The sequence below is a fragment of the Pipistrellus hanaki genome (genome assembly GCF_964339955.1).
Source record: "Pipistrellus hanaki genome assembly, chromosome: 5".
Taxonomy (NCBI): domain Eukaryota; kingdom Metazoa; phylum Chordata; class Mammalia; order Chiroptera; family Vespertilionidae; genus Pipistrellus; species Pipistrellus hanaki.
The window spans coordinates 54,495,171-54,522,260 of record NC_140507.1 but is presented as its reverse complement, the minus strand read 5'-3'; the positions used below and the strand labels follow the sequence as shown (position 1 = coordinate 54,522,260).

At 43.4% G+C, this 27,090-nt stretch overlaps 2 protein-coding genes and 2 pseudogenes across 4 annotated transcripts; 2 read left to right on the top strand and 2 right to left on the bottom strand.

Moving 5' to 3' along the window:
• Window positions 1-1,274: 1,274 nt before the first annotated feature.
• On the bottom strand, window positions 1,275-1,561 carry LOC311622921 (small ubiquitin-related modifier 1-like; annotated as a pseudogene). The gene has a single exon. The product of its transcript is annotated as a small ubiquitin-related modifier 1-like (transcript).
• Window positions 1,562-2,094: 533 nt separating this feature from the next.
• Window positions 2,095-3,441, top strand: LOC311623297 (tripartite motif-containing protein 60-like; the record flags this gene model as incomplete). The annotated part of the gene is made up of 1 exon (XM_084885310.1): window positions 2,095-3,441. One exon carries the CDS (start codon window positions 2,095-2,097, stop codon window positions 3,439-3,441), a length of 1,347 nt encoding a protein of 448 aa, XP_084741436.1.
• A 2,644-nt stretch (window positions 3,442-6,085) lies between these two features.
• On the top strand, window positions 6,086-6,835 carry LOC311623296 (CAAX prenyl protease 2-like; annotated as a pseudogene). The gene is made up of 2 exons (XR_014797055.1): window positions 6,086-6,370; window positions 6,465-6,835. The product of XR_014797055.1 is annotated as a CAAX prenyl protease 2-like (transcript).
• Window positions 6,836-7,894: 1,059 nt separating this feature from the next.
• On the bottom strand, window positions 7,895-18,655 carry LOC311623295 (uncharacterized protein; the record flags this gene model as incomplete). The annotated part of the gene is given in 3 exon segments (XM_084885309.1): window positions 7,895-8,428; window positions 8,430-9,253; window positions 17,302-18,655. Coding segments are annotated over 3 exon segments (2,712 nt in total).
• Between the last annotated feature and the right edge of the window lie 8,435 nt (window positions 18,656-27,090).

The following is a 27,090-nucleotide window of genomic DNA, read 5'->3' as shown; positions in this document are numbered from 1 at the left end:
CATTGAAAGTGAGAAAGAGACATTGGTTTGTGGTTCCACTCAGTCATGCATTCTTTGGTTGCCTTCTAAGTACTCTGACCTTTGGTTTAACCTGAAACATTGGCATATTGGGACTAACTGAACTACCAGGTCAGGACAATTTCATACCTCTAATGCTATTCATTATCTCACTGTAACAATTATCAACTATTTTTTTTTAATCCTCAAATATCCACTTCAAAATGAATTTTTAAAAAATACATTTTATTGATTTTTTACAGAGAGGAATGGAGAGAGAGAGAGAGCTAGAAATATCGGTGAGAGAGAAACATTGACCAGCTGCCTCCTGCACACCCCTCACCGGGGATGTGCCTGCAACCAATGTACATGCCCTTGACTGGAATCGAACCTGGGACCTTTCAGTCCGCAGACCGACGCTCTATCCACTGAGCCAAACCGGTTTCAGCAATATAGCTTTTAAGTCTACGTTAATTTCTACATCCTTCCATGTTTTTTTTGTTGTTGTTGTTGTTTTTTTTTGGGGGGGGAGGGGGTGTCAATCCCCAGTAGAGGTATGCAGGAGGCAACCAATCAATGATTCTCTCTCATCATTGATATCTCCCCCCCCCCCTCTCTCTCTCTCTTCCTCCCTCTCTCCTCTGAAATGAATAAAAATATATTAAAAGAAAAAAAAAAGTCATAGTGCAGGAGTGAAGCAATCACTTGCTAGAACTTCCGGGCCAATTAGAAGTATTATGATCACTTGCATTGTCCACCTCCTTTATCACAAGCCCCAAAATGCACAGTCCTGAAAAGGCTGGCCTCCCTGTGCACAGGTAATATTTCAAAAGGAGAGGGCAATGTGAAGGAGGCCTAGGCTCGATCATCCAAATTCAGCACAATGAAAACAAACAATAATGAATACTGGGCACTGGAATTCAAATTACTAGAGGTTTTAAAGAGTCTGGAGGGGGTGTCAGATTTGCATTTCATCTGGAACACCACATTACAAAAGAACTATTTTTAACAATAAAAAAGGATTGCCGAAACCGGTTTGGCTCAGTGGTAGAGCGTCGGTCTGCGGATGGAAAGGTCCCGGGTTCGATTCCGGTCAAGGGCATGTACCTTGGTTGCGGGCACATCCCCGGTAGGGGGTGTGCGAGAGGCAGCTGGTCGATGTTTCTCTCTCATGGACATTTCTAGCTCTCTGTCTCTCTCTCCCTTCCTCTCTGTGAAAAATCAATAAAATATTTAAAAAAAAAAAACAATAAAAAAGGATTGAGGGAAAAGAAATTCTAAACCATTGAATGACCCCCTATCGTTCCTGATAAACTTCACTCACATCTTCCTTCTCTTGGAGTGTGATTATCAGCCATTCTCTGACCCTCCAAAAGAAACTTGATCGAGTTCATTGGAACTCCCATCTTAGACAGCATGATTGTTTGGGTTTTTTTGAGGTATTCTGTCATTTTCACTTTGAAGTGAATTTCTGCTGCCCTGTCCAATGACTTTGAGTTGAATGTTCCTCTTTTCTCTTATTCCCCAGATTCCCTGTTGAGGGTTTTGCCTCCTGGACACACATGTGCATGGTGCTTCAGCTGGGGTCTCTGCAGAGAAGCATCCTCTGGTAAGCAGGACCTCTCTCCTGGCTTATAAATCCTCTCTTCCCCACAGTACAAGATGACTTTTTTTTTTTTTTTGTGATGCTTGAGATTGTCTAATTCCTTGTAAGTTGCAAAACAGACTTTTTGTCTAACTCCTCCTTAAATATTGTCATAGTTAACTGATTTGGACTACCTGACATGATGTTCATACAAGGAGGGAAAGGTTAATGCTGATTGAACTTTAAATGTTGATTTCTTTTTGTCCACAGAAACCACTTGCTTCCTTTTTAGACCAGAGTCCACAGCTAATCTTTACTTAGGGAACTCGACATTAAACACAGGAGAAGGTGACAGGAAGACTGGACGTCAGCTGTCCACCGGAACTCTTCCTGGAAGCTCCTAGTGTCTAGAGCGGGAGGCCTGAGCAGACCTCAGCTTCTCACCTTTCCTCACTCCTGCAGGATCACACGGACTGAAGAGAGCCCTTTCTAATAGACACCCTCACTGCACAATGGCCTTTGACGCTTCCCTGGCCAACCTCCAAGCACAAGCCAGCTGCCCCCTCTGCCTGGATCACCTGAGAGACCCAGTGACAATTGACTGTGGGCACAACTTCTGTCCCTCCTGCATCCACCAGCGCTGGGAAGGTCTACAGGGCACCTTTCCTTGTCCTGTCTGCCTCCACCACTGCCCTGATAGGAGCTTGAAGAGGAACCCCCAAATATGTCACATGACTGAGATTGTTCAGCAGATCCCCACCTCAGGGAGCCAGAGGAAACTGCAGGAAGAAATACCCCTGTGTGGTAAGCACAATGAGGCTCTGACCCTGTTCTGTGAGGAAAACATGGAGCTGTTGTGTGCCCGGTGCAGGGTCTCCTCTGACCACCAGGATCAGCGCCTGATCCCCATTGAGGAAGCTGCAGCTAGTCACAGGTGGGTGCTCAAAGAGTATATGGCAGACTTCACTAATCACCTTGAAAATATTGAAAAGGTATATAAAGTCCAATTTGAAAATACTCCATTGGTAAGGATCAGAGAATGGAGGGATAAACTGTACGATGAATTTAGAGAACTTAAATCTTTCTTGGAAATAGAGAAGAGTGAACTTGATAACGCTCTACTTACGGAAGGGAATGATGTTGAAGGAAAACTAGTTAAAAATAGAAGGCAAATTTCAAACCACATGTTCAGGCTAAACACTCTGCTAATTGAAATAGAAGAGAAGTGTTTGCAGACAGACCAGGTCTTACTCACGGGTATTGAAAGGATCCACAACAGCTATGGAAACCTAGAGATGCCTGCAGTCTTTTCACATGAATTAAAGGAGGTGATTTTCACTCTCCCCCCACATTTTGTGGGCCTGCATAAAATGACCCACACGTTTCAGGTAGATTTGACACTGGATCCTGAAACAGCCCATCCAAGTCTCTTTATCTCAAGTGATAGAAAAAATGTGACATATAGGGGACTAGATGGTCATTCCAATCCCCAGACACTTTCTTATGCAGATGTCCTGAGTTCTGAGGGATTTGATGCTGGCAGGCATTTTTGGATGGTAAACATAGAAGGTAGAGGTTTATATTACTTAGGTTTGTGTAAAGCATCTTTCCCCAGAAATACTCTCATATCAGCATCCCCAAGCAACGGATGCTGGCTACATCAGCTCTGGAATCATACTGAAGAACGGAAAATTGGCATTTTTCTGGACTATGATTTGGGAGAGGTTTCATTTTATAATTTGAATAACAGGTCATTCATGTATGTAATCACTGATACATTTACAGAGAAACTTATGCCTTGTTTCTCCATTGCATTGGCTTCAGAATTTCTTACAATCAGCATCATCAGAGTGAAGTGATAAACAATTAGGAAGAAATTTTGTATGTGCCTATTTTCTTCCCTTGTTATTGAAACAAAAATACTTAAAGATCCTGATTCCAGTTTTGATGTTTGAATATTAAAAACTTTTAGGATGCACTCTTCTCTCCTTCCTGACCTTATTCCTGGGAATGCCTATGAGAAAGTCCAGGTGCTCCATCCTTTGGGCCCAGGGGGGGAGGGGGGGAGTTTCAATCAAACATGTTTCCAATAGTGTCAACAATCTTCCACCAAAAGCACCCAGTAACCACCATCAACACAAGTCCCTTTTCCTGTGCTCTCTGTTTCTTATTCTAATATCCACCCTACTCTCCCACTAAAACCTCAGCGAGTAATAAACTTTTTCATACTCTCCTGGTATGTGGTGAATCATCATCAGTGTGCACATTCAAAACCAATTGTGGATGCCTTCCACCCTGGCCAAGCAAGCTGGTCACCACCATTGACATTGTCAGCAGGATTTTCCAGATATGAAGCACCCCTCCGCCCCGCTCATCTGGGGCTTCCTCCTCTGGCTTTGGGTTTTAGCGCACCCTGTTTCCCTAGGCAGTTTGTGCTGCAAATGCTGAGTCCTAGGGAGGCTGGTAGATTTCACTGATCTAAGTCAGGAGTTAGGTAAACACAATGTAGCCCAGCCTGCCATGCTCAGTGGTTAAGCATCCACATATGAGCCAGAAGTCATGTTTAGAGTCCTCCTCAGGGCACATGCCCTGGTTGCTGGCTCAATTCCCAGTAGGGCCAGTAGGGGATGTGCAGAAGGCAGCCAGTGGATGATTCTCTCTCATCGATATTTCTCTTTCTTACTTTCTTTCTGAAATCAATAAAATATATCATTAAAAGAAACACGTTATTTTTAAAAATTATTTTCCATATCATTTTGGGGCAGTTAGGGGTGGCCAGGACTGCAGGAGTGGAGGACTGTTTGGTGTGACTAGGCTAGTGTGTTGGCGGGGGGGGGGGGGGGGGGGGGCAGTTAGGGTTGATCAGGCAGGCAGGCAGGTAGGTGAGCAGTTAGGAGCCAGTGGTCCTGGATTGTGAGAGAGATGTCTGAGTGCTGGTGTAAATCCAATTCTCAAGATTGAGCCTAATCCCGTGAAGGGTCCCGGATTGGAGAGGGTGCAGGCTGGGCGGGCCTCTAGTATATATTAAAAAGGCTAATATGCAGCCGAAACCGGTTTGGCTCAATGGATAGAGCATCGGCCTGAGGACTGAAGGGACCCGGGTTCAATTCTGGTCAAGGGCACATACCTTGGTTGCAGGCACATCTCCAGTGGGGGGTGTGTAAGAGGTAGCTGGTCGATGTTTCTCTCTCATCGACGTTTCTAACTATCTATCCCTCTCAATTCCTCGCTGTGTAAAATCAATAAAAATATATTTTAAAAAAAATTAAAAAGGCTAGTATGCAAACTGTCCCCACAGGAGCTCCACCAAGAGTTTGATCGCTTGTTATGATGTGGACTGACCACCAGGGGGCGGCGCAAAACTAAGGAATGCCCAGGGCAGCAGCCAGCTGCCAGGGAAAGGAGGCCCTGGCTGGGAGCTTGAAGAAAGGCCCTAGATTAAGGCCTCAATGAGCTCCTATTGCCAGCTAGGCCTAGGTACTCTACCCATGCACAATTTCATGCCCCAGGCCTCTAGTGTTTTATAAAATTTTCATGTACAGGGCTGAGCAAAAGCAAGTTGGCAGCAGTGATACAAATATGAACAGCAATTAATTAATAAATAACACAAGAAACTGTTGCATATTAACCACTGTAAACACACTTTTGTTTTAAATCCTCACCTGGTGATAAGTTTATTGACTTATAGAAAGAGGAAGGGAGAGAGAGAGGAAAACCTCAATCTGTTGCTTCTTATACTCACCCTGACCAGGAATTGCACCTGATACTTATGTGCCCTGAATGGGGATAAAATCTGCTAGGTTTTTTTTTGGGTTTTTTTTTTTGATGTAGGAGACCACAGTCCAACAAACTGAGCCACCCACCCAGGGCTGTAAAACTGCCTTTGACAATCCCTGCATGCCCTCAAAAGGTCACATAATCATTTTTGAATTATGGGAAATTGCTAACCTTTGAGAACATGCTTCTGTAAGTTTTACTCTGTCTATCTCTGTAATATTTGTCCATCAAGCATACATATCTTGAAAAGATGCTGAGCAGAGCTCCCATTGAGGTACAAGTGACCCCTGCATTGATCAGAGTCTTCCTGCTCTGCTGTGGTATCTCAGGTGCTTACTCTTGTAAAGTGTAATGTAGGCCAGCAAGGCGCGGTTCCGTTACTCAACCAGGGATCTAACTCCCCCAGTCATGGGTTGTTATAGCACGGGTCACTACAACTAGGGACCGGTTTGGCTCCGTGGATAGAGTGTCGGCCTGCAGACTGAAAGGTCCCAGGTTCAATTCCAGTCAAGGGCATGTACCTTGGTTGCAGGTACATCCTCAGTAGAAAGTGTGCGGGAGGCAGCTGATCGCTGTTTCTAAATCTCTATCCCTCTCCCTTCTCCCTTCTTCTCTGTAAATAAATAAATAAATAAATAAATAAATAAATAAATAAATAAATAAAATATATTATATATTAAAAAAAAAGAAAAAGAATTGAATCTAAAAATCAAATGAGGGTGCGCGATGGCGGTGCTGCTGGGCAGGGACGGGTCCTGTCTGCTGTCGCGACCCGAGAGGCAGCCCGAGCCCGCGGCTCTGGGAGGTCCGGGCCCCGGGCTGTGCTGCTGGGTGTCTGTGTTCTCCTGTCTCAGCCTCGCATGCTCCTATGTGGGCAGCCTCTACGTCTGGAAGAGCGAGCTGCCCAGGGACCACCCTGCCGTCATCAAGCGGCACTTCACCAGTGTCCTAGTGGTGTCCAGTCTCTCGCCCCTCTGCGTGCTACTCTGGAGGGAACACACAGGCATCCAGGTGCAAAGGAGGCGGGGCAGAGGGCAACAGGGGAGAGATCTCAGCGGTCTTTGGGGGAGGGAGCAAGACTGATGCTTCCTTTCCTGTGGCTCAGCCAGGCACATCCCTGCTCACGCTGATGGGCTTCAGGCTGGAGGGCATTTTCCTGGCAGCACTGCTGCCCCTGCTGCTAACCATGATTCTTTTTCTGGGCCCACCCACTGATGCAGCTCTCAATGGATTGACCCTGTAATCTGGCAGATGGGATAAAGGTTGTCTTAGCCCCTCACTCCTGGGCCCACTGCCTCATGGGCATGCGTTGGCTTCAGAACCAAGTGATTGCGCCCCTTACAGAGGAGCTGGTGTACTGGGCCTGCATGCAGCCCATGTTAGCACCGAGTACAGGCCTGGGCGCCGCCGTGTTCACCTGCCCGCTATTTTTTGGAGTTGCCCATTTTCACCACATTTTTGAGCAGCTTTGATTCCGTCAGAATACAACCTGGGACCCTTCAGTCAGCAGGCCGATGCTCTAGCCGCTGAGCCATACCAGATAGGACTACAATTTATTTTCAATTACGGTTGACACCCTCCACATTCTCTTAAAATCAAACCTTTTCCTAGTCAGTGTGGCACAGTGGCTGAGCAGGGGCCTATGAACCAGGAGGTCAAGGTATGATTCCTGGTGATGGCACATGCCTGCGTTTCCCACTTGATCTGGTCATGCAGGAGGCAGCCTTTCCATGATTCTCTCTCATTCTCCACTTTCCTATCTCTTTCCTATCCCTCCCTTTTTGAAATCAATACATAAGACATACTTTAACTAGAAATTGAAACATTTATTACATATTACCAATCTAAAAAAGAATGATTGCTACAATGCAAAAACTAGTGACATAAAAATGAAATGGCATTCAAGTGACTTTGCTGCTAGATGAGCAATGAAATCACTAAACATTATTTCAAATGAGTTGGTAAGCTCAGGTATCGTTACAAGGGGACCCTGTGTGGGCTCAGGCTGCCTGTCACTGTGTCCAATAAAGAAGGCACGGTTGGATCATATTAGGTGTTTATTTAGAAGGCTAGCCAACCAAGAAGACATGGTGCTTACAAGCATCAAATCCTGCCTCCCAGCAAGGTTCAGGGGAAAGGATAACAAAGGGGAAGGGGCAGGGTATCGAGGAATGCAGCTACCTGCTGGCCTGGGGGGGGTCCTCAGACCTCAGCTATTATAACTAGTCATCAGGCCATGAGATGTTGGTTTGACTCCTGGTGGATCAGCCTGACCATGTTTGAGGGTTCTAATTGTGGGATTCTCAGCTGACTCACCTCCCCAATTCCTTCCCACAGACCTTGAAAAGGAATCTTGACAAAAAACGTAATTCCCTATTCACACGTAAGAAATTCAGGGAGGAGAGGAGGGTGAGTCCTTAAAGCTTTCAACATTCAAACATCAAAAGAGGAATCAGGATCTTGATTCTAAGTATTCCTTTCAATAAAAAGGGGAAAAAATAAGCACATACAAAATTTCCCCCAAATTGTTCATCACTAGACTATGATGATACTGATTGTAAGAGATTCTGAAGAAGGTGCAATGGAGAAATAAGGAATGAGTTTCTCTGTGAAGGTATCACTTAATCCATTCAAGAATGACCAGTTATTCAAATTATAAAATGAAACCTCTCCCAACTCATAGTCCAGAAAAACGCCAATGTGATGTTCTCCTGTACAGAAAAGGTCAAATACATCAGTCTTCTGCTGGTATTGCCAGCATCCATTGCTTGGGGATGGTGATATGAGAGTATCTCTGGAGATAGATTCTTTACACACACCTAATAAACATTCACCTGCGCCTTTTATGTTTACCATCCAAAAATGTCTGCCAGTATCAAATCCCTCAGAACTCAGGACAGTTGGGTAAGCAGTAAGTGCCTGTGGATTAGAAAGATCCTCTGATATCCTATAGGTCACACTTTTTCTATCACTTGTGATATTGAGATTTGGATGGGCTATTTCAGGATCCAGTGTCAAATCTACCTGAAACGTGTGGATCATTTTATGCAGGCCCAAATAATGTGGGGGGGGTACTGTAAGATTCCTTCTTTAATTCACATGAAAACACTGCTGGGGTCTCTAAGTTTCCATAGCTGTTGTGGATCCTTTCTATGTCCGTGAGTAAGTCCAGGTCTGTCTGCAAACAGTTGTCTTCTATTTCACTTAACAGATTGCTTCTCCTGAAAATATGGTATGAAATTTGCCTCCCATTTTCAATTAGTTTTTCTTCAACATCCTCCTCTTCTATAGGTAGATTGTTATCAATTTCCTGTCGCTCCGTTTCCCAGAAACACTTAAATTCTTCACATTCAAAGTCCAATTCCTCCCTCCATTTTTTCATCTTTCTTTTCACTTCCGAAGTATTTGCAACTTGTTTTTTACACACAGTTTCAGCATTTTTAAAGCTGTGAGTGAGGCCTCTAATGTGCCTTTTGAGCATCCTCCTGTGACTAGCTGCAGCTTCCTCAGTGGGGATCAGGCGCTGATCCTGGTGGTCGGAGGAGACCCTGCACTGGGCACACAGAAGCTCCATGTTTTTCTCACAGAACAGGGTCAGAGCCTCACTGTGCTTCCCACACAGGGGTATTTCTTCCTGCAGTTTCCTATGGCTCCCTGAGGTGGGGATCTGCTGAACAATCTCTATCATGTCACATAATTGGGGGTTCCTCTTCAAGCTCCTGTCAGGGCAGTGGTGGAGGCAGACAGGACATGGAAAGGTGTCCTGTAGACCTTCCCAGCGCTGGTGGATGCAGGAGGGACAGAAGTTGTCCCCACACTCAGTGGTCACGGGGTCTCTCAGGTGATCCAGGCAGATGAGGCAGCTGGCTTCTGCTTGGAGCTTGACCGGGAAAGCTGGATAGGCCATTGTGCAGTGAGGGTGTCTATCAGAAGAGACTGTCCTTCAGTCGGTGTGATCCTCCAGGAGTGAGGAAAGGTGAGAAGCTGAGGTCTGCTCAGGCTTTCCTCTCTGTGGAAGGCACTAGGAGTTTCCAAGAGTTCCAGCCACCAGCTGACGTCATCTTCTTGCCGCCCTCTCCTGTATTTAACACCACATTGCACAAGGGATGTAGAGTGCTCCTGGTCAAGAACCAAGCTCAATCCAAGTCATATGTGGTTTCTGTGGACAAATGATATTGCCATTTAAAGGGCTGTTCAAGCAGCAGTAACATCAGGTAAACAAAATCATTTATCATGACAATATCTAAGGAGATGTTTACAATAAAAACTAAGAAACATTTTGTAACTCTAAAGGAATAAAATTAGGAAAATTGGTCATTGACCTCAATTATCACAGAAAGAGTGACAAATACAAACGAGATAACTATTGAAGAGATGACATAACATTATTTCTGAAGAATTGTTTTCTAGCCCAGGCTGGATTGGCTCTGTGGATAGAGTGTCAGAATTCGAACTGAAGGGTTCTGGGTTCCATTCCCAGATTTCGGGCTTGATCCCCAGAAGCAGACATGCAGGAAGCAGCCACTCAATAATTCTCTCTCATCATTGATGTTTGTATTTCTCTCTTCCTTGCCCTTCCTCTGCAGTCATTCAAAATATACTTTAAAAAGTTTTGTTTTCCAGAATATGAAACTAAATCTCATCAAACATGTTCCAAACCAACTATTTATATGAAATATAAGGCATGGAGAAATATGTGAAAATTTTCTTCACCTGTTTCAATTTTAACATGCCATCTTGATTTGTCCCTTGCACAGCCAGATAGCAGGTGGACACTAATTCTGGGTGTGACTCTAAGGAGAATTCTGGGAGACCTTAGTATTTTAATGAGTGGATGAGCAAAGCAGATGTCCCAGCCCAATGTCAGTGGGGATCATCCACTCCACTGAGGGCCTGAAGAGAACAAAATCTGGGCAAGGCTGCATTCACTCTCTGCTGGACTGAACAAGCTAGCACACCCACCTCCTGTCCTGGGTGCTGCTGGTTCTCAGCCCCTCACACCCCCACTGGAATCTGTACCATCTGCTCTCAGACTCTCAGGCCTTCCATCTATACCACTGTCTTTCCTGGGTCTCCTGCTGGCAGACGGCAGACCATGGGATATCTCAGGATCCAAAACCTTGTGGGCCACTGCTTTTTAATAAATATCTTTCCAGATCCAGACTATCGCTTCGGTTTCTTTGGCAAACCTTTAATAATACACTGAGGAAATAATCAGTATAATCTGGATTATAATAAACTCAATTGAAAATTCTATTATGTTGCTTCAACACAAGTATAAAGAGGAAGTAAAAAACACCTGGAAGGAGGTGTTTGTAGGAATTAAAATAGACTTAAAAGGCTTACTGATACGTTAACATGTATCAATCTAATTTCATTTCACTTTGAAATATTTGGCCAGAATTCAAATGAAAGTTGGATATTTAAGGTTTAGAAATACCTGACTAATAATTATGTTACATTGAGATATTCAATCTCAGTAGAAGTATGTAAATTGCCCTGCTCAGTAGCTCCCTTGGTCTCAATATAACAAGGTTGGATCCCAGGTCAGGGCACTAAGAAGGAGCAAACAATGAAAGCATGACTGAAAGGAACAATAGATCAATGTAACTTCCTCTTATTCAATCTCTCTCTCTATCTTTCTGTGTGTGTGTCTTTCTTTCCTATCCCTAACAAACCACATTTTTAAAGTAAAATAATTTTAAAAAATATTTTAACATATAACTATGTAAATTAAGAATCACTTTTAAAACTATATAATAAAAATTTAGAAAGTAAAATCACAGGTATGTCCTGCACAGAAATGGGGAAAGGATGGTACAGCTATACAGCTATAGGTAGAAGTGAAAAAGATTCGTTATATCATATGGGTTCTTCATGCATGAGTTCATATTTTCTCTCCAATTCTGGATACCTAGAATATTCTATAACTTTTTAAACTGACCTTTTGAATTCTATTTTAGTGTTTCTCTGCTCTCTAACAGCCAAAAAAAAATTTCTCCTATTCTCTTCCATAAGTTTCATCCATGTCCCTTCATCTCTGAGTTCTCAAATTCATTAATCTCCTTGCTTTCCTTACAGTTGTTTCAAACTGGTCCCCTTTTTCCTCCACTTCAAATCCATCATCTTCTTCCCTGCTCTCACTTCCTTCCCACCCAACAAATCTCTTCTATGGAGATAAAATGAGATTAAGGAAACACCAAGGTTGACATTAGAATTCCATCTGCTTGTAGGTTATGTGGGCTGGATTTCAGGACTGAATTGAATGCCTGTGTCATTGGGGATGGATTTTTGATCCCCTATTCTTTCAGAGACACATGAAACATAACGCTCAGCTTCCCTGTCAGGTTGGAGTCAGAATACACTTCAATTTAGGTTAATCTCTTGGAACCTCTGGTTTTAAAAAATAAGAATTGATCACTAGACACACCTAACATTCTGGAAAGCGATCCACACAGGCTTCAGCCCAGCACTTCTGGGCATTTAATCACACACCCATGTTAGTCACCTCTTAGGTCAGATGGGAGTCACAGTAACTGTTTTTTACCAGGTACTTAGAGGATTTAGGTCTGGCTCACATAAAAACTCCCACAATAATAAAGGCCTGTGTCTTTATATTTACCTGAATCCAAGCTAGGATTGACTTGCCTGTTGAGGTCCATGTCCTGCTAGAGCAGCCGCATAGGAACCCAAGGCTCTCACAGACTCACTTCCCTTGAGCATATACTCTGCCTGGATCCCCAACTCACCTGGTGCCAGCTTTCTGTGGGCCAGTCTGTGGACTGAGTCTCCAGGAAGGGCCTGGGATGCGTCTTGTACCAGTAGTGAAGTTAGTGCTGTGACCCTGTCATCTATATACACTGCTAGGAGGGTGGAGCTAGGAGGATTTCCCTCCATCAGGCTCCACCCTGGAGGAGGGAAATGTGCCAGGTGGGGCTTAGCAGCTGTTCAGAGTTCCTGGTTGGTGGAAGGGGGTGAATCTCCTTTGAGATAATCTGCTCAGCAGAGGCCTGCAGCTCTTCATCTGCATGATCCAATCTGGAATTTTAGGATTCCATGCCCGCCTTCTTAACACCCTTTAATCTCATTTGTGCTCATTAAGAAGTAGACGCCTGCCGAAACCGGTCTGGCTCAGCGGTAGAGTGTCGGTCTGCGAACTGAAAGGTCCCAGGTTCAATTCCAGTCAAGGGCATGTACATTGGTTTCGGGCACATCCCCGGTAGGGGGTGTGCAAGAGGCAGCTGGTCGATGTTTCTCTCTCATCGACGTTTCTAGCTCTCTATCTCTCTCCTTTCTTCTCTGTAAGAAAAATCAATAAAATATATTAAGAAAAAAACGAAGTAGACGCCTGAAGGCTAAGGGAGGCCCATTTCTTTTCTCACCTTGGAATGTGAGAAGCCCACCACTTTCACCCCCTGTCATCCCCAGCACTCTGCAGTCCTGCCCTCTCTCCCCTACTCAGGGCCTGGCACCCTCTGCCACAGCACTTTGCACAGGCAGGTTGGTCCGTGGCAGCCCCTTGCCCCTTATGCACGGTTTACCCCTTGCACTGGCTTTCTTTCTTCAAATCCCAGCCTAGTTACTTTCATCGAGAAGCTTCTTTGAGCTCTAAAATTCTTTATAAATTAATTTCGGTCATATTGCTTATTAGGCAATCTGGTGTTTATATTGAATTACAAAAATTTACCAGTTTCATTTTTGTTAATTTTTTTTTTTTTTTTTAATGCTGTGCTTTTAGGTGTGTGTGGTTGTTGGGTTTTTTTGTTTGTTTTTTTTTTTTGGTGTTTTTGTTGTTGTTCTTTTTTGTTTTTGTTTTTTTAGTACATTTTTCTTGATTTCAAAGAAGAAAGGAGAGGGAGAAAGAGAGAAACATCATCGATGAGGAAGATCATTGATCAGCTGCCACCTGCACACCCCCACTTGGAACTGAGCCGGCAACCTGATCCTGTGTCCTTAACCAGAATCGTACCTGGAACCTTTCAGTCAGCAGGCCGATCCTCTAGCCACTGAGCCAAACCAGGAGGGCTATCACTTATTTTCAATTATGGTTGATACCCTCCACATTCTTTTAATATCAAACATTTGCCCAGTCAGTGTGGCAGTGTCTGAGCATAAATCTATGAACCAGAGATCAAGGTCTGATTTCTGGTCATGGCTCAAGCCTAGTTTTCTCTCTTGATCCTTTGAGGCTGGTGCAGAAGGCAGCCTTTCCATGTCTCTCTCTTATTCGTGATGGTTCTATCTCCCCCTCCTTTTCCCAACTTCTCTGAAATCAATATGTAAGATATATTTTAACTAAAAATTCAAACATTTATGTTAGCAATCCATGAAAGACTGATTCCTATGAAACAAAACATGTACAGAATCACACTTGATTCTAGTCAATCTCATTGCCAAGACAGTCATTAAGCAAAGTGACATAAAAATGAAATAGTATTCACATGACTTTGCTGCTATATGAGCAATGAAATTGCTAACCACTATTTCAATTGAGTTAGTAAGCTCAGGTATTGTTACCAGGGCACCTTGTGTGGGATCAGGCTGCCTGTTCCTGTGTCCAATAACGATGGTAGGGTTGAATCATATTAAGTGTTTATTGAGAAGGCTAGACAGCCAAGAATCAAATCCTGCCTCCCAGCAAGAATCAGGGATGGATTTATGAAGGGAAAGAGGCTTGGGTGAGGAATGCAGCTACCTGCTGGTCTGGGGGTCCTCAGGCATCAGTTCTTGTAATTAGTCATCAGGCCAGAAGATGATGCTGATGAGATGATGTTTTGACTCCTGGTGGGTTGGCTTGACCATGCTGGTGGGTTCTGCTTGTTGGATTCACAGTTGAGTCCCCTCCCCAGTCACTTCACACAAGCTTTGAAAAGGAAACTTAAAGAAAAACTTAACTCCCTATTAAGAAACGTAACCCCCATTTACATAAGTATACGTGTTCTAAGATTTAAAATATGATAGTTTTTCAGATTAATACAGGTGCTTTATCTATTAGATTTTAAGTTCCCCCTATCAGTAGAAGACTGATTTTTGTTCAGTGACTAAAAGAGACCAGCATACAAATTCCTAAAATTTCCTTTTCTAAAAGATACCATCAACGTAGAACAATCATCTCCTTAAGTCAGTTCCTTTGGGATTGTTTCCCTCCACAAAGTGTTTCTGTCTTCTAACCTTTGCTACACCCTGAAACAGGATTTATAGATCATTACCAAAAAAAATTAAAAAGCCCTGAAAAAGACATATATTTTCCGGAAAATGTCAGTAGAAAAATGAATGTGAAAGGTCCTTTGGTGACAACACAGAGGAGAATGAGGAAGGTGTTATATGACACTGAAGAAAGGCGATTGTTGTTGTAAAGGGCCAGAAGACATAGTTGTGTGGTACCATGATGTGGAAGGCACACTTTGTAAGTGATGAACTACTGAGGAGAGTAATCCTCTGGGACTGAGACCCCACCCTCTGGGTCCATATTATTCCTAAGAATTATAGCTGAAACCGGTTTGGCTCAGTGGATAGAGCAGCGGCCTGTGGACTGAAGGGTCCCAGGTTCAATTCCAATCAAAGGCATGTACTTTGGTTGCGGGCACAACCCCAGTAGGGAGTGTGCAAGAGGCAGCTGATTGATGTTTCTAACTCTCCCTCTCTTTTCCTCTCTGTAAAAACTCAAGAAAAATATATTTAAAAAAAGAAAAGAATTGCAGTTCAAAAAAAAAAAAAAAAGAATTACAGTTCATATGCCATGTTTAACTGAAATCTAAACCGGTAATGTACTTGGGTTGTTTAAGTAACCATAGCAACTGAATTTGTGCCTGTTGAAAGATTGTTACATGTGAATTGCTTTTGTGATTTTGTGCTGCAAACATACCATAATGCCACCACTGTCTCTCACACGTGCCACACCATTCATTTAAGTAATTCCTAGGGCCCTGGCCAGTGTGGCTCAGGTGGCTGAGCATTGTCTCATGTCCCAAAAGGTGGCCAGTTTAATTGCTGATCAGAACACATGCCCAGTTTGCAGTTTCAATCCCAAGTTGTAGCATGTATAGGAGGCAACCAAATGATAGTGTTTATTTTTTTCTCTCCCCCTCTCCCTTCTCCACACTCTAAAATCAATAAAGACATTTTTAACAAACAGATCTTAAGAACTATTTTTGTGTGTCTCTTCCTGGTGTTGGCCTTCAATGCTCAAGGTGGCCATTCAGTGCTCCCTCTTTCTCTAGTTGTTCTGACACAGTGCTGTGACAACACAACTGAGGGAGTTAGATCCCTGGGTGGGTAATGGAGCAGCGCCCTGCTGCCATACATTACACTTCACAAGAAGTAAGCATCTGAGTCACCACAGCATAGCATGGATTCCTCAACAAAAGCTCTGCTGAGCATCTTTTCAAGTTATGAGAGACAAATAGTACAGAGATATACTAAGTAAAACTTTATTTCCAAACATTGTAAACAATACCATAACAGACAACCATACAAAAGCATGTTTCAAAGGTTGACAATTTCACATAAGATAAAAAATGAATGTGTCACCTTTGCAGGTCATACAGTGGTTGTAAATTGTAGGTGTATAGCCCTGGGCAAATAGCTCAGTTCCTTGGAATGTCTTGTCATACAACAAAAAGTATCAAGTTTGATCCTCAGTCAGAGCACATAGGCTTGGAGTTCAATCCCAGGTCAGGTTGAGTTCGTGAAGTAAATGATAGATGCTTCTGTCTCACATCAATGTTTCTCTCTCTTCCACACCTCTCTCTCTGTCCCTTCGTCTCTCTCTCTCTCTCTCTCTCTCTCTCTCTCTCTCTCTCTCTCTGTGTGTGTGTGTGTGTGTGTGTGGTGTGTGAATAAACATCATCAGGTGAGAATTTTATTTTATTTTAAATATATTTTTATTAATTACAGAGAGGAATGGAGAGGGAGAGGGATGCTGCCTCCTGCACACCCCACATTGTGCATTGAGCCCACCACCTGGGCATGTGCCCTGACTGAGAATCAAACCGAACCATGACCTCCTGGTTCATAGGTTTATGCTCAAACACTGAACCACACTGTCTAGGCTCAGGTGAGAATTTTAAAATAAAGTTATGATCACAGTTGTTAGCATGCAAAAGTTTATTCTTGTATATTTTTTTATTAATTACTGTGCATATTTGTAACACTACTGTCAGCCTGGTTTTTCACAGCCCTGCAGATGAAATTTCTATAAAACATGAGACAAAATATTATAAAACATTAGACAAAAGCAAGACAATTAGAATTCCAAAAAATATTACATGGAAAATAATAAATAGTCAATAGAATGTGATTCTTATAGAAACTTCTGATTTAGGTCAGTTCAATTACAACAGAGTCTCCCTAAGACTCAGCAAATGCATCACAAACTGCAAAGACACCCTTGCCTAGGGAACCAGGTGTGTTACCACACAAAGTGGAGGAGAAAATCCTGCTCACAATGTCAATGGTGGTGACCAGCTTGCATAGGCAGGGTGGAAGCCATCCGAAATTGGTTTCAATTCACAATAATGATGACTCACTACATACCAAAAGATTATGAAAAGTTTATTGCTCACATGGTAAGGTTTGGGAGAGAGAAAGGTGGATATTAGACTAGGTCCCAAACTGACTGGGAGCACAGAGAAAAGGGACTAACTTGTGGGGTTCATGGTGGTTACTGTGTGCTGTTGCTGGTAGCCTGCCCACACTGATGGAAACTTGCTTGAATGGAACTTCCCACCTGCACCCAAGGATGGAGCACCTGGTCTTTCCCATCAGATTTCCCAGGTAAAGGTCAGGGGGGAGAGAATGGAGAGTCCTTAAACCTTTCAACATTCAAACTTCAAAACTGGAATCAGGATCTTTATTCTAAGTATTCCTTTCAATAAAGAGGGACGAAAATAAGCACATACAAAATTTCTTCCAAATTTTTCATCACTAGACTCTGGTGATACTAATTGTAAGAGTTTTTGAAGATGATGAAATGGAGAAATAAGGCATGAGTTTCTCTGTAAATATGTCAGTAAATGCATACAAGTATGACCTGTTATTCAAATTATAAAATGAAACCTCTCCCAAATCATAGTCCAGGAAAATGCCAATCTTATGTTGTCCTCTAGGGAAAAGGCCAAATATACCAGCCTGCTGCTGATATCGCCAGCATCCATTGCTTGGCAATGGTGATATGAGAGTATTTCTGGGGAAAGATTCTTTACACACACCTAAGGACCATTCACCTGTGCCTCTTACTTCCACCTGCCAAAAATGCCTGCCACTATCAAATCCCTCAGAACTCAGGACAGCTGGGTAAGAAGTGTGTGCCTGGGGATTAGGAAAACCATCTGGTGTCTTATATGTCACACTTTTTCTATCTCTTGAGATGATGAGACTTGGATGGGCAGTTTCAGGATCCAGTGTCAAATCTACCTGAAACGTGCGGATCATTTTATGCAGGCCCAAATAATGTGCGGGGAGAGTGAAAATCTTCTTCTTTAATTCACATGAAAACACTGCTGGGATTTCTAGGTTTTCATACCTGTTGTGGATCCTTTCAATATCTGTGAGTAAATCTACATCTGCTTGCAAATACTTCTCTGCTATTTCACTTAAAAGCTTTTTTAGTATGAACATACAATTTGAAATTTGCCTTCCATTTTCAGTTAGCTTTTCTTCAACATTCTTCTCTTCTATAAGTAGACCAGCATTACATACATTATGCTCCACTTGTAAGGAACACTTTAGTTCTTTACATTCATACTGCAATTCTTTCCTCCACTTTTCCATCTTTTCCTGCACTTCAAAAGTTTTTGCAATTTGGTTTTCATATTCTGTTTCAGCATCTTCAACCTCTACCATCAGCGCCCCAATATATCTTTTGAGGTCCCTCCTATAACTAGCAGCAGCTTCCTCAATGGGTATCAGGGACTGATCTTGGTGCTTTAAGAAGTCTTTGCAATGAGGACATAACATCTCCTGGGCCCTGTCAGAAAAAAATGTCAAAACCTCATCATGCTTCCAACACCTGGGTTTTTCTTCCTGCAATTTCCTCTCGCTCCCTGTGGTGGGAATCTGTTTAACAATTTCAATCATGTGACGTAATTGGCTATTCCTCTTCAACTTCCTGTCAGGGCAATGATGGAGGCAGATAGGACAGGGAAAGGTGCCCGGTAGATCTTCCCAGCGCTGGTAGATGCAGGAGTGACAGAAGGTGTGCCCACATTCAATGGTCACTGGGTCTCTCAGGTAATCCAGGCAGATGGGGCAGTTGGCCTCTGCCTGGAGCTCAGCCAGAGTGGCTGCAGACTCCATTGTGCAGGGAGGGTGTCTGACCCAAGACAGTCTCTTCAGTCAGTGTGATCCTCCAGGAGTGAGGAAAAGTGAGAAGCTGAGGTCTACTCTGTGTACAATGCAGTAGGAGAGTCCAAAAAGGGTCCTACTTTTTAGCTGATGCCCAGACTTCCTGCCACTCTTGCCTGTATTTAATGCCTTTTCCCCCAATTGATCATGGGCTGTAGAGTCCTTGTGGTCAAAACCTCAGCACAATCTAAATCATATGTGGTTTCTGTGAACAGAAGGATATTGACATTTAAAGAACAGTTCAATCAGCAATTAATCTTTACATCCCTGTATGAAAAAGTACCTCTGGTGCCCTGGCTGATTTGGCTCAGTGAACAGAGCATCCATTTGAGAACTGGAAGGTCCTGGGATTGATTCTGGCTCAGGGCACATGCCCAGGTTTCAGACTCGATCCTCTGCTTCCCCTAGTAGGGGATGTGCAAGAATCAGCCAATCCATTATTCTCTCTCATCATTAATGTTTCCCTCTCCCTCTCCCTCTCCCTCTCCTTTTCTCTCTCCCTCTCCCTCTCCCTTTCTCTCTAAAATAAATGGGGGGGGGGGGAAATATATATAAAATAACAAAACAAAAAAAAGAATATGTTTCCTTAAATGTTAAAAAGAAAAAGTATCTATGGTAAATGAAATTATTTACCAGGAAAATATTTAAGGAGGAGTTACCAATGAAGACTATAATCTATTTTCCAACTCTAAATGAATTAATTATTGTAAGGAAATTTATCATTGGCCTCAACTATCAGAAAAAGAGTAACTTAATTTCATTTCACTTTGAAATACTTAGCCAAAATTTAACTTGTAAATTGGATATATGTAGATAAAAACAATTTAAAGATGATTATGTTAGGTTGAGGTAATGAATGGCATTAAAAGTTTGTAAGTAAAGTCTCTTTTAGAAATATATAATGAAAAATTTATGAGTATAATCCTTTGATGTCTTTGGATTTGTTTCACAAAAATAGCAAGAACTTAGTAGGACTATAGGTAAGGAGTTGCAAAAAGTTCATAATTATAGTACTTGGGTTCTTCACACCTGAATTCACAATATTCTCTCTCCTTTCTGAAAATATTCCTTGATTTTAAAAAGTTTTTTTAATTCAATTTCTGTGATTCTCTGTTTTGTTCTAGGTAGTTTTCTCCTACTCCTTTCTTTAAACTTCACCTCTTTCTATTCATCTCAAAGCTCTCAGATCTATTCCATCTATTTTTTTCCTCACGGTTGTTTCAAACTGGTCCCCTTTCTCTTTCACTCCAAATCCATCATGTTCTGTGTTCCCACTTCCCATCCACACTCAAATCTCCCCAAATTGAGACTAAGGAAATTGAGACTAAGGAAAGACAAGGAAGGCATTAAAATTCCATCTTCTTCTGTGTTATGTGGGTCAGATTCTAAATCTGATTCTCAGACTACTTGTGTCACTGGAATGGGTTCTTTAATCACCTTTTCTTTCAGTAACACATGGAACAAGGAAAGTAACACTCAGGTTCCCTTTCAGTTTTGTGTCAGCATAAACATAAATAAACCTCTTGAAACTTGTGGTTTTAAACAATAAGAATATGTGTGACACAGAACTTAAGAATTTCTGCATAGTATTTCCATTTCTCTTTTATGGTACAACTAGAAATATATACTTATTCTTTACCCTTAATTTCTGGTACAGAACTCCTAAAGCCCTTAAAATTTCCCAAGTGATAGGGGGATATATATTTTTTATTGATTTTCTTTTTAAAAAAAATATATTTTATTGATTTTTTACAGAGAGGAAGGGAGAGAGATAGAGAGCTAGAAACATCGATGAGAAACATCGCCCAGCTGCCTCTTGCACACCCCCTACCGGGGATGTGCCTGCAACCAATGTACATGCCCTTGACCGGAATCGAACCTGGGACCTTTCAGTTCTCAGACTGGCGCTCTACCACTGAGCCAAACCAGTTTCGGCGTAGATAGGGGTATATTTTAGTAGTTATTAGCAACACCCTTTGAACACATCTGAACTTACCTTAATGATGTGACTGCATGGGGCAAGATGGATACCCAGTAGCTTGGTCACCAAAAGACCAATTGATGAGATTAGACCTTTGGGCCCCACCCACCGAATTCTGGGAGGTTAGGCGGGGACTAGAGATTAATTTCTGTGAAAACAGTACAAACTTTTGGAGACTTGAAGAGTGTCTGTGTTGAGGAGCATGTGCAAATGCCAGGAGGGTGGCACACTCCAGTTCCACAGGGTTAGAAGCTCCTGCCCTCCACATATTTCCAGATCTCTCCCTTTGTACCTCTTCATCTGGCTTGTCATCTGTATCCTTTGTAATAAAGGTGGTAAACCCAAGTAAAGGCTTGAGTTCTGTGAGCCCCACTAGCAAATTAATGGACCTCAAAGAGGGCGTTGTGATGACCTCTGATTTAAGCTATTGGATCAGAAGTACAAGTAGCAACCTGGACTTTGGACTGGCTTCCGCAGTGGGGATCTGATGCTGTGGGGTCTGACTATCTCTAGCTACCTAGTTTCAAATTCACCTCAGTGTCTGCTGCTTTTTGGAGAATTGCTTGGAGGTGCATCGTCCTTATTTGGATGATTTAATTGTAGGTCTGCTGGTATTTTCTCAACACTGACAAAATGCATTTAATGTACAAATTCAGTTTGAAGTCCTTGGAAAACCGAATACCTCATGATTTCACCAAAACAAATTCCACAGTTTGTTGCAGAGTAAAAAGGGAACATATGAAGCCATTAAAATATCAGTAAATATGTCATCTTTAATTAAGTAATTACAAACACATGTGTAAAACCTTAACTAGAGCCCGTCCAGTGTGGCTCAGTGGTTGAACATGCCAGGGTTACGCCTCAATCCCCAGTGTGAGGCCCGCGGGAGGAAGCCATTCAATGATTCCCTCTCGTCCCTCTTGTCCCTCTGAAACGAATAAAAATATATTTTTTAAAAACAACCCCTTAAACAGGGGATACATGGATAAAGAAAGTGGAATAGCCATGAGCCCAGGGCCTGGCACCCAATGTCCTCACCAGAAGCCCTGGGGCTTTGACGCAGCTCCCTGGGCTGGGGCCCCGAGGGGGTTGGGGGAGAAAGGGGGGCTGAAGTCGGGGTCCCTCCGCAGCCACCGCCGGAACTTCCCCTCCGCCTCCTCCTCTGAACCGCAGGACCCACTCAGCGGCCAGAGCACCTGTTCCAAACGCCCAGTGAGGACCGCAGCCCGGCAGCCCTCAGCACCCTGACGGCCATTTCCGCCATGGCCGCCCTCACCACCACCAGGGGGCACCTCGGCCTCCCGCAACCCCCGCCCCGGCCTCCTGCACCTCCACCTGGGCCTCCCGCATCTGCTCCTCCTGAGTCCCGCCCTCCCGCGGCCTGGGACCCGCTCCCCTACCCGCTCCGCTCGGTCTCTGCTCAGCCCTGAGCCGGGTCCTCGAGGCCTAGAGGGCGCTGTGTGCTCCTTCCTCCCGCAAAGCCAGAAACTTCCACATCCGGGTCAAAGGGCACGACCTGGTTCTCTTCCCCCCCCCCCCCCCCCCATTTCCTTTCACTCTGCTGAAGAGAATATGGACGGGTCAGGGGTGGCCCTAAGGAGTCAATGGGAGGGAAAAGGGCAAATATGTAATACTTCCCCCAATAAAGGTTTAAAAAAAAACCAGAAAGAAGTTGTCTAAAAGTCTCAGCCTGTTTCTTTAGAGGTTGTCTTGGAAGGAGGTGTTTCCACATCCGGGTCAAAGGGCGCGACCTGGCCCTCGTTTCCTTTCACTCTGGTGAAGAGAAATGAAAGGGTCAGAGTGGCCCTAAGGGGTCAATGGGAGGGAAAAGGGCAAATATGTAATACTTCCCTCAATAAAGGTTAAAAAAATACAGAAAGAAGTTGTCTAAAAGTCTCAGCCTGTTTCTTTAGAGAGGTTGTCTTTGAAGAAGGTGTTTCCACATCCGGGTCAAAGGGCGCGACCTGGCCCCCGTTTCTATTCACTCTGGTGAAGAGAAATGAACGGGTCAGAGTGGCCCTAAGGGGTCAATGGGAGGGAAAAGGGCAAATATGTAACACTTCCCTCAATAAAGGTTTTAAAGAAAGAAAGAAAGAAAGAAAGAAAGAAAGAAAGAAAGAAAGAAAGAAAGAAAGAAAGAAAGAAAGAAAGAAAGAAAGAAAGAAAGAAAGAAAGAAAGAAAGAAAGAAAGAAAGAAAGAAAGGAAGGAAAGAAAGAAAGAAAGAAAGAAAGAAAGAAAGGAAAGAAAGAAAGAAAGAAAGAAAGAAAGAAAGAAAGAAATTGCCTAAAAGCCTCAGCCCGTTTCTTTAGAGGTTGTCTTGGAAGGAGGTGTTTCCACAGCCTGTCCTTGTCTCGTTTTCTTCTTCACAAAATCATCCTGCAGTTCTCAACCAGACCAGCGCCCAGCAGCACCGTTTCTCCTGTCGGGAGAGGGCAGCCTGTGGGTGCGGAGGGGCTGTCACAGGCCCGAGGCGGGCGTGCCCGGTGCTGGGGAAGAAAGGCCACTGCTCGCTTGGGAAAATATGGGTGTGACTTAATTTATGTTTGTATAGAGAACATTGTCCCTGTATATCCTCAAAGGGGAGCAATCTACATATCCTACACCTGCCTGTGTTTCACATACTTCCATCCTGTATCAGCACATTGTCTTATTTTTCATTTTTTCAATATATTTTTATTTTATTTTAGTGAGAGTGGAAGGGAGAGGCAGACAGAGTGAAGCATTGATGTGAGAAACATTAGTCTGCTGCCTCCTGCACAACTACCACCACCCCTCCCGCTATTCATCCCCCCATCCATCCCCTTCTTTCCCCCCCTCCCCCCCCCCCCCCCCCCCACACACACACATACTCACACATGGGGAATCAAGCCCCAAATCCAGGTATGTGACAGTTTGGCTCAAATAAACTCACAAAAATTCTTTACAGGTTTCAATGTTTTGGTTTTTTTTTCCTTAACAGGGTGAAGGCTTGGGGCAGAGTGGGAACTGGTTTGTGGAGGGCAAGGGGGAAAATTGAGAGGAGGGCCATCTGTAATATTTTCAACAATAAAGATAAAAACATCTTAAAGGTTATACGAAGTAGAGATAATAGGATAATCAACCTCCCAGTGTCATGATTAATATAACAACTTCATCACTTAAAAATTCTGTTCCTATATGTGTCAGATAAAAAGAACATCATTTAGCCTAAACCTGTTTGGCTCAGCGGATAGAGCGTCCGTCTGCGAATTGAGGGCTGTCAGGTTCAATTCTGGTCAAGGGCATGTACCTTGGTTTCAGACACATCCAGGGGGTGTGCAAGAGGCAGCTGGTCTATGTTTCTCTCTCAACAATGTTTCTAGCTCTCTATCCCTCTCCCTTCCTTTCTGTAAAAAATCAATAATATATATATATATATATATATATATATATATATATATATATTTTTTTTTTTTTTAAAGAACACCATTTATGTTTGATTTTCCTTATAAAATCAGTTGGCATTTGTGAAGCACAGCTTGTTTCATTGGGCACCCTCAGTGCTAATTTCTGTCAAGAAGGTCTGTCTTTGGGGGAGTGGGGGAGAAAGGGTGGGGATAAAGACACATATGCAATACATTAATCAATAAAGAGGGGGGGGGGAGGTCATTCTACAGTAACCTGGCTAGCAGGCTCTGGGTTGTCATTTATTTTTTACTTTCTCAACTTCTCTTTGCCTCAATTTACTCATTTAAAAAATATAAATGATAATACTTACCTGGCAGGGGAGATACCATGATCATGAAGGTAGTTTTCCCAGGACGAGGCTTATCCATTGCACTCTGGATGTGCTGACCCCTGCGATTTCCCCAAATGTGGGAAACTCGACTGCATAATTTGTGGTAGTGGGGGTTTAAAAATAAATAAATAAAAAATAAAAAAATAAAAAATAAAAAATATAAATGATAAACAGAGCTACATAGTTATGAGAAAGAAGATCCAAAGCTCTTAGATCAAGGCCAAGACACTGACTATAATCACAGGAGAAACCCTGCTTTCTTTCTCTCCTTCCTTCTACCCCCCCCCCCCCCCCCAGCTGCTCCCATTTCCTGGAGCAGCTGTGTCTTTGCTGGGTGGAGTCCTTAAAGCCACACCCTCCCAAGTTTATTCCAATTGAGTTGTCTGTGGCTTCTTGCACTGAGAGAGGATTGGTCCTGAGACCCCCTGCTCCAGGTAAGTGTGGAAATGGAAGGATGCGGGTGCAGGAGGCTGGAGTGTGGTAAGAGGCTTGGCCTCCTGGGCAGGTACTTGCTTCCCTGGACAGAGCCTGCCTGGCCAGGGAATCCAACCTCAGGTTCCTATTATTTCAGAACACATCCCGTGTATTATGGTTCCTGGTCTCTCAAAGAGTCTTGTCCAGAATCGCCTGTAATATTTGTTAAATATTTGTTCCCCTTAGGATAGATACCCAGGTCCCACCCTGACCTAAAGGGGAACAATATCTGTGTGTGGTTAAGCAGAGGTGCTGGTCTGTGGCCCAGCGTGAATGTGTCAGTGAGAGGTTTGTGTACTGGGGGAGTAGAGGGATGAGTGTTATGGGGTACATATCTCTGATCCTCAGGTCCTGTGTGGCCTTGATCTTCCTTAACTTAACCAGTCAACCTTCATGTAGAAGGCAGGCTAAGCCGAAACCAGTTTGGCTCAGTGGATAGAGCATCGGCTTGTGGACTGAAAGGTCCCAGGTTCGATTCCAGTCAAGGGCATGTACCTTGGTAGCGGGCACATCCCTGGTAGGGGGTGTGTAGGAGGCAGCTGATAACATGTTTCTCTCTCATCAATGTTTCTAAAATCTCTATCCCTCTCCCTTCCTCTCTGTAAAAATCAATAAAATATATTTAAAAAAAAAAAAAAAAAAAAAAAAAGGAAGGCTGGCTAAGGCTCAGGGAGGTTCAGTAGTTTACCCAAAGCCACAGAACTCCTAAGGGAGTCCAATGCAATAAATATACAACTTCCTATTCGGTGCCAGGCCCCGAGCTGGATGTAATAGGAAGAAGGATACTTTCTCGGTGTTTTAGTGGTTAGTGGGGAAGACAGATCTAGACCTCAAGTCACTACAATGATTAAGTTTTATAGAAAGTGTGTGACACTGAACCTTGAAATTGGATGTTGGGGATGGGGTGAGTAAACTCTGAAGGAAGAGTAGGAGCTAAGGAAGAAATCTGATAGCTGGTAAGCTTTGCTGCTATTCAAATGACCTGGGTCAATTGTATCTCAATTAAGAAAACCTGGTGTAAATGCTGGCTCTCAGGACCGAATACAGCCTTCTTCTGTGGGGCCGCCAAAAAATGGGGGGGGGGGGGGGTAGTACTTGCAAGCTGGAGAGAACAGGGTTGCATCAGGAAAAGGGAGTTACACCTACTTTGTACCGTGTGTAGAGAAATAAAGAATTTCCAATCACTCTCCCCCTCAAAAAATACTCTTGGAGCCCATTAGGACAACCTGGAGAAAGTGAAGAAACCTGGCTGAAGCTCCCCTAGAGTGGGTTTGGTGCCAGAAAAGCGATAGACCCTGAGCCTTGTGAGCCTTGGAAGGAACTGGGGAAACCGGGGCACAGTCTAGCCTGTACCTGTGTAAACAGAGGCCTGGGGGACACTAGTCCCAGGTCACAGGGTCATCCTACAAGAGCCCACAGGCTGGGACCCAAACTGCTGTAAAACAAGTTTGTTTTTAAAGTTTGTGGGGTTTTTTGTTTGTTTTTAATCCTCACCCAAGAATATTTTTCCTTTTTTTTTTTTTTTTTTTTTTTTTTTTTTAAGAGAGGGAAAGACAGAAATATCAGAGAAACACATCTGATTGTTTGCAAACTGCAATCACCCTGACAAGGGCCTGATTTGGGGAGCAGCCTAAAACCGAGGTACCTGCCACCAGATGGAACATGGGACCCTTTGGTCTGCAGGCCGAGGCTCAATCCACTGAGCCAAACTGACTAGTGGATTTTTGGCTCACATTTTTGCTAAACTTGGTTCAAATTGTACTTGGCAAAACATCACCTGACATGATAGTCTTTAATTATCCCATTTGGTTTGAACACAGGTGCATTCTACCATAATTACATTGAGTTTGATTAGGAAGTGTTTCCCCTGATCATTCTGTGGATGTTTACAAAGTACATGAGCTATATGGCATATTCATGGTCTAAAATACAAAATTCCGAATACACTTATTGCGCTCAGTGGTCTGAGACAACACCTGGGACTGCAATGGAGTGGGACATGGTCTAGTGTGCCTCCTTCTAGATCAGTCCATTTGGCACTACCATCTTTCTTTAAAATCAGCTCGCAGTCTCTTGAACAGAATGTGTTTTACACATTTGCAATGTGGTTTATTCAGCCAACACCGGCTTTTGGTATTTCCAATGTTTCTACTCTTTTGAAGTTTAAACCTGTG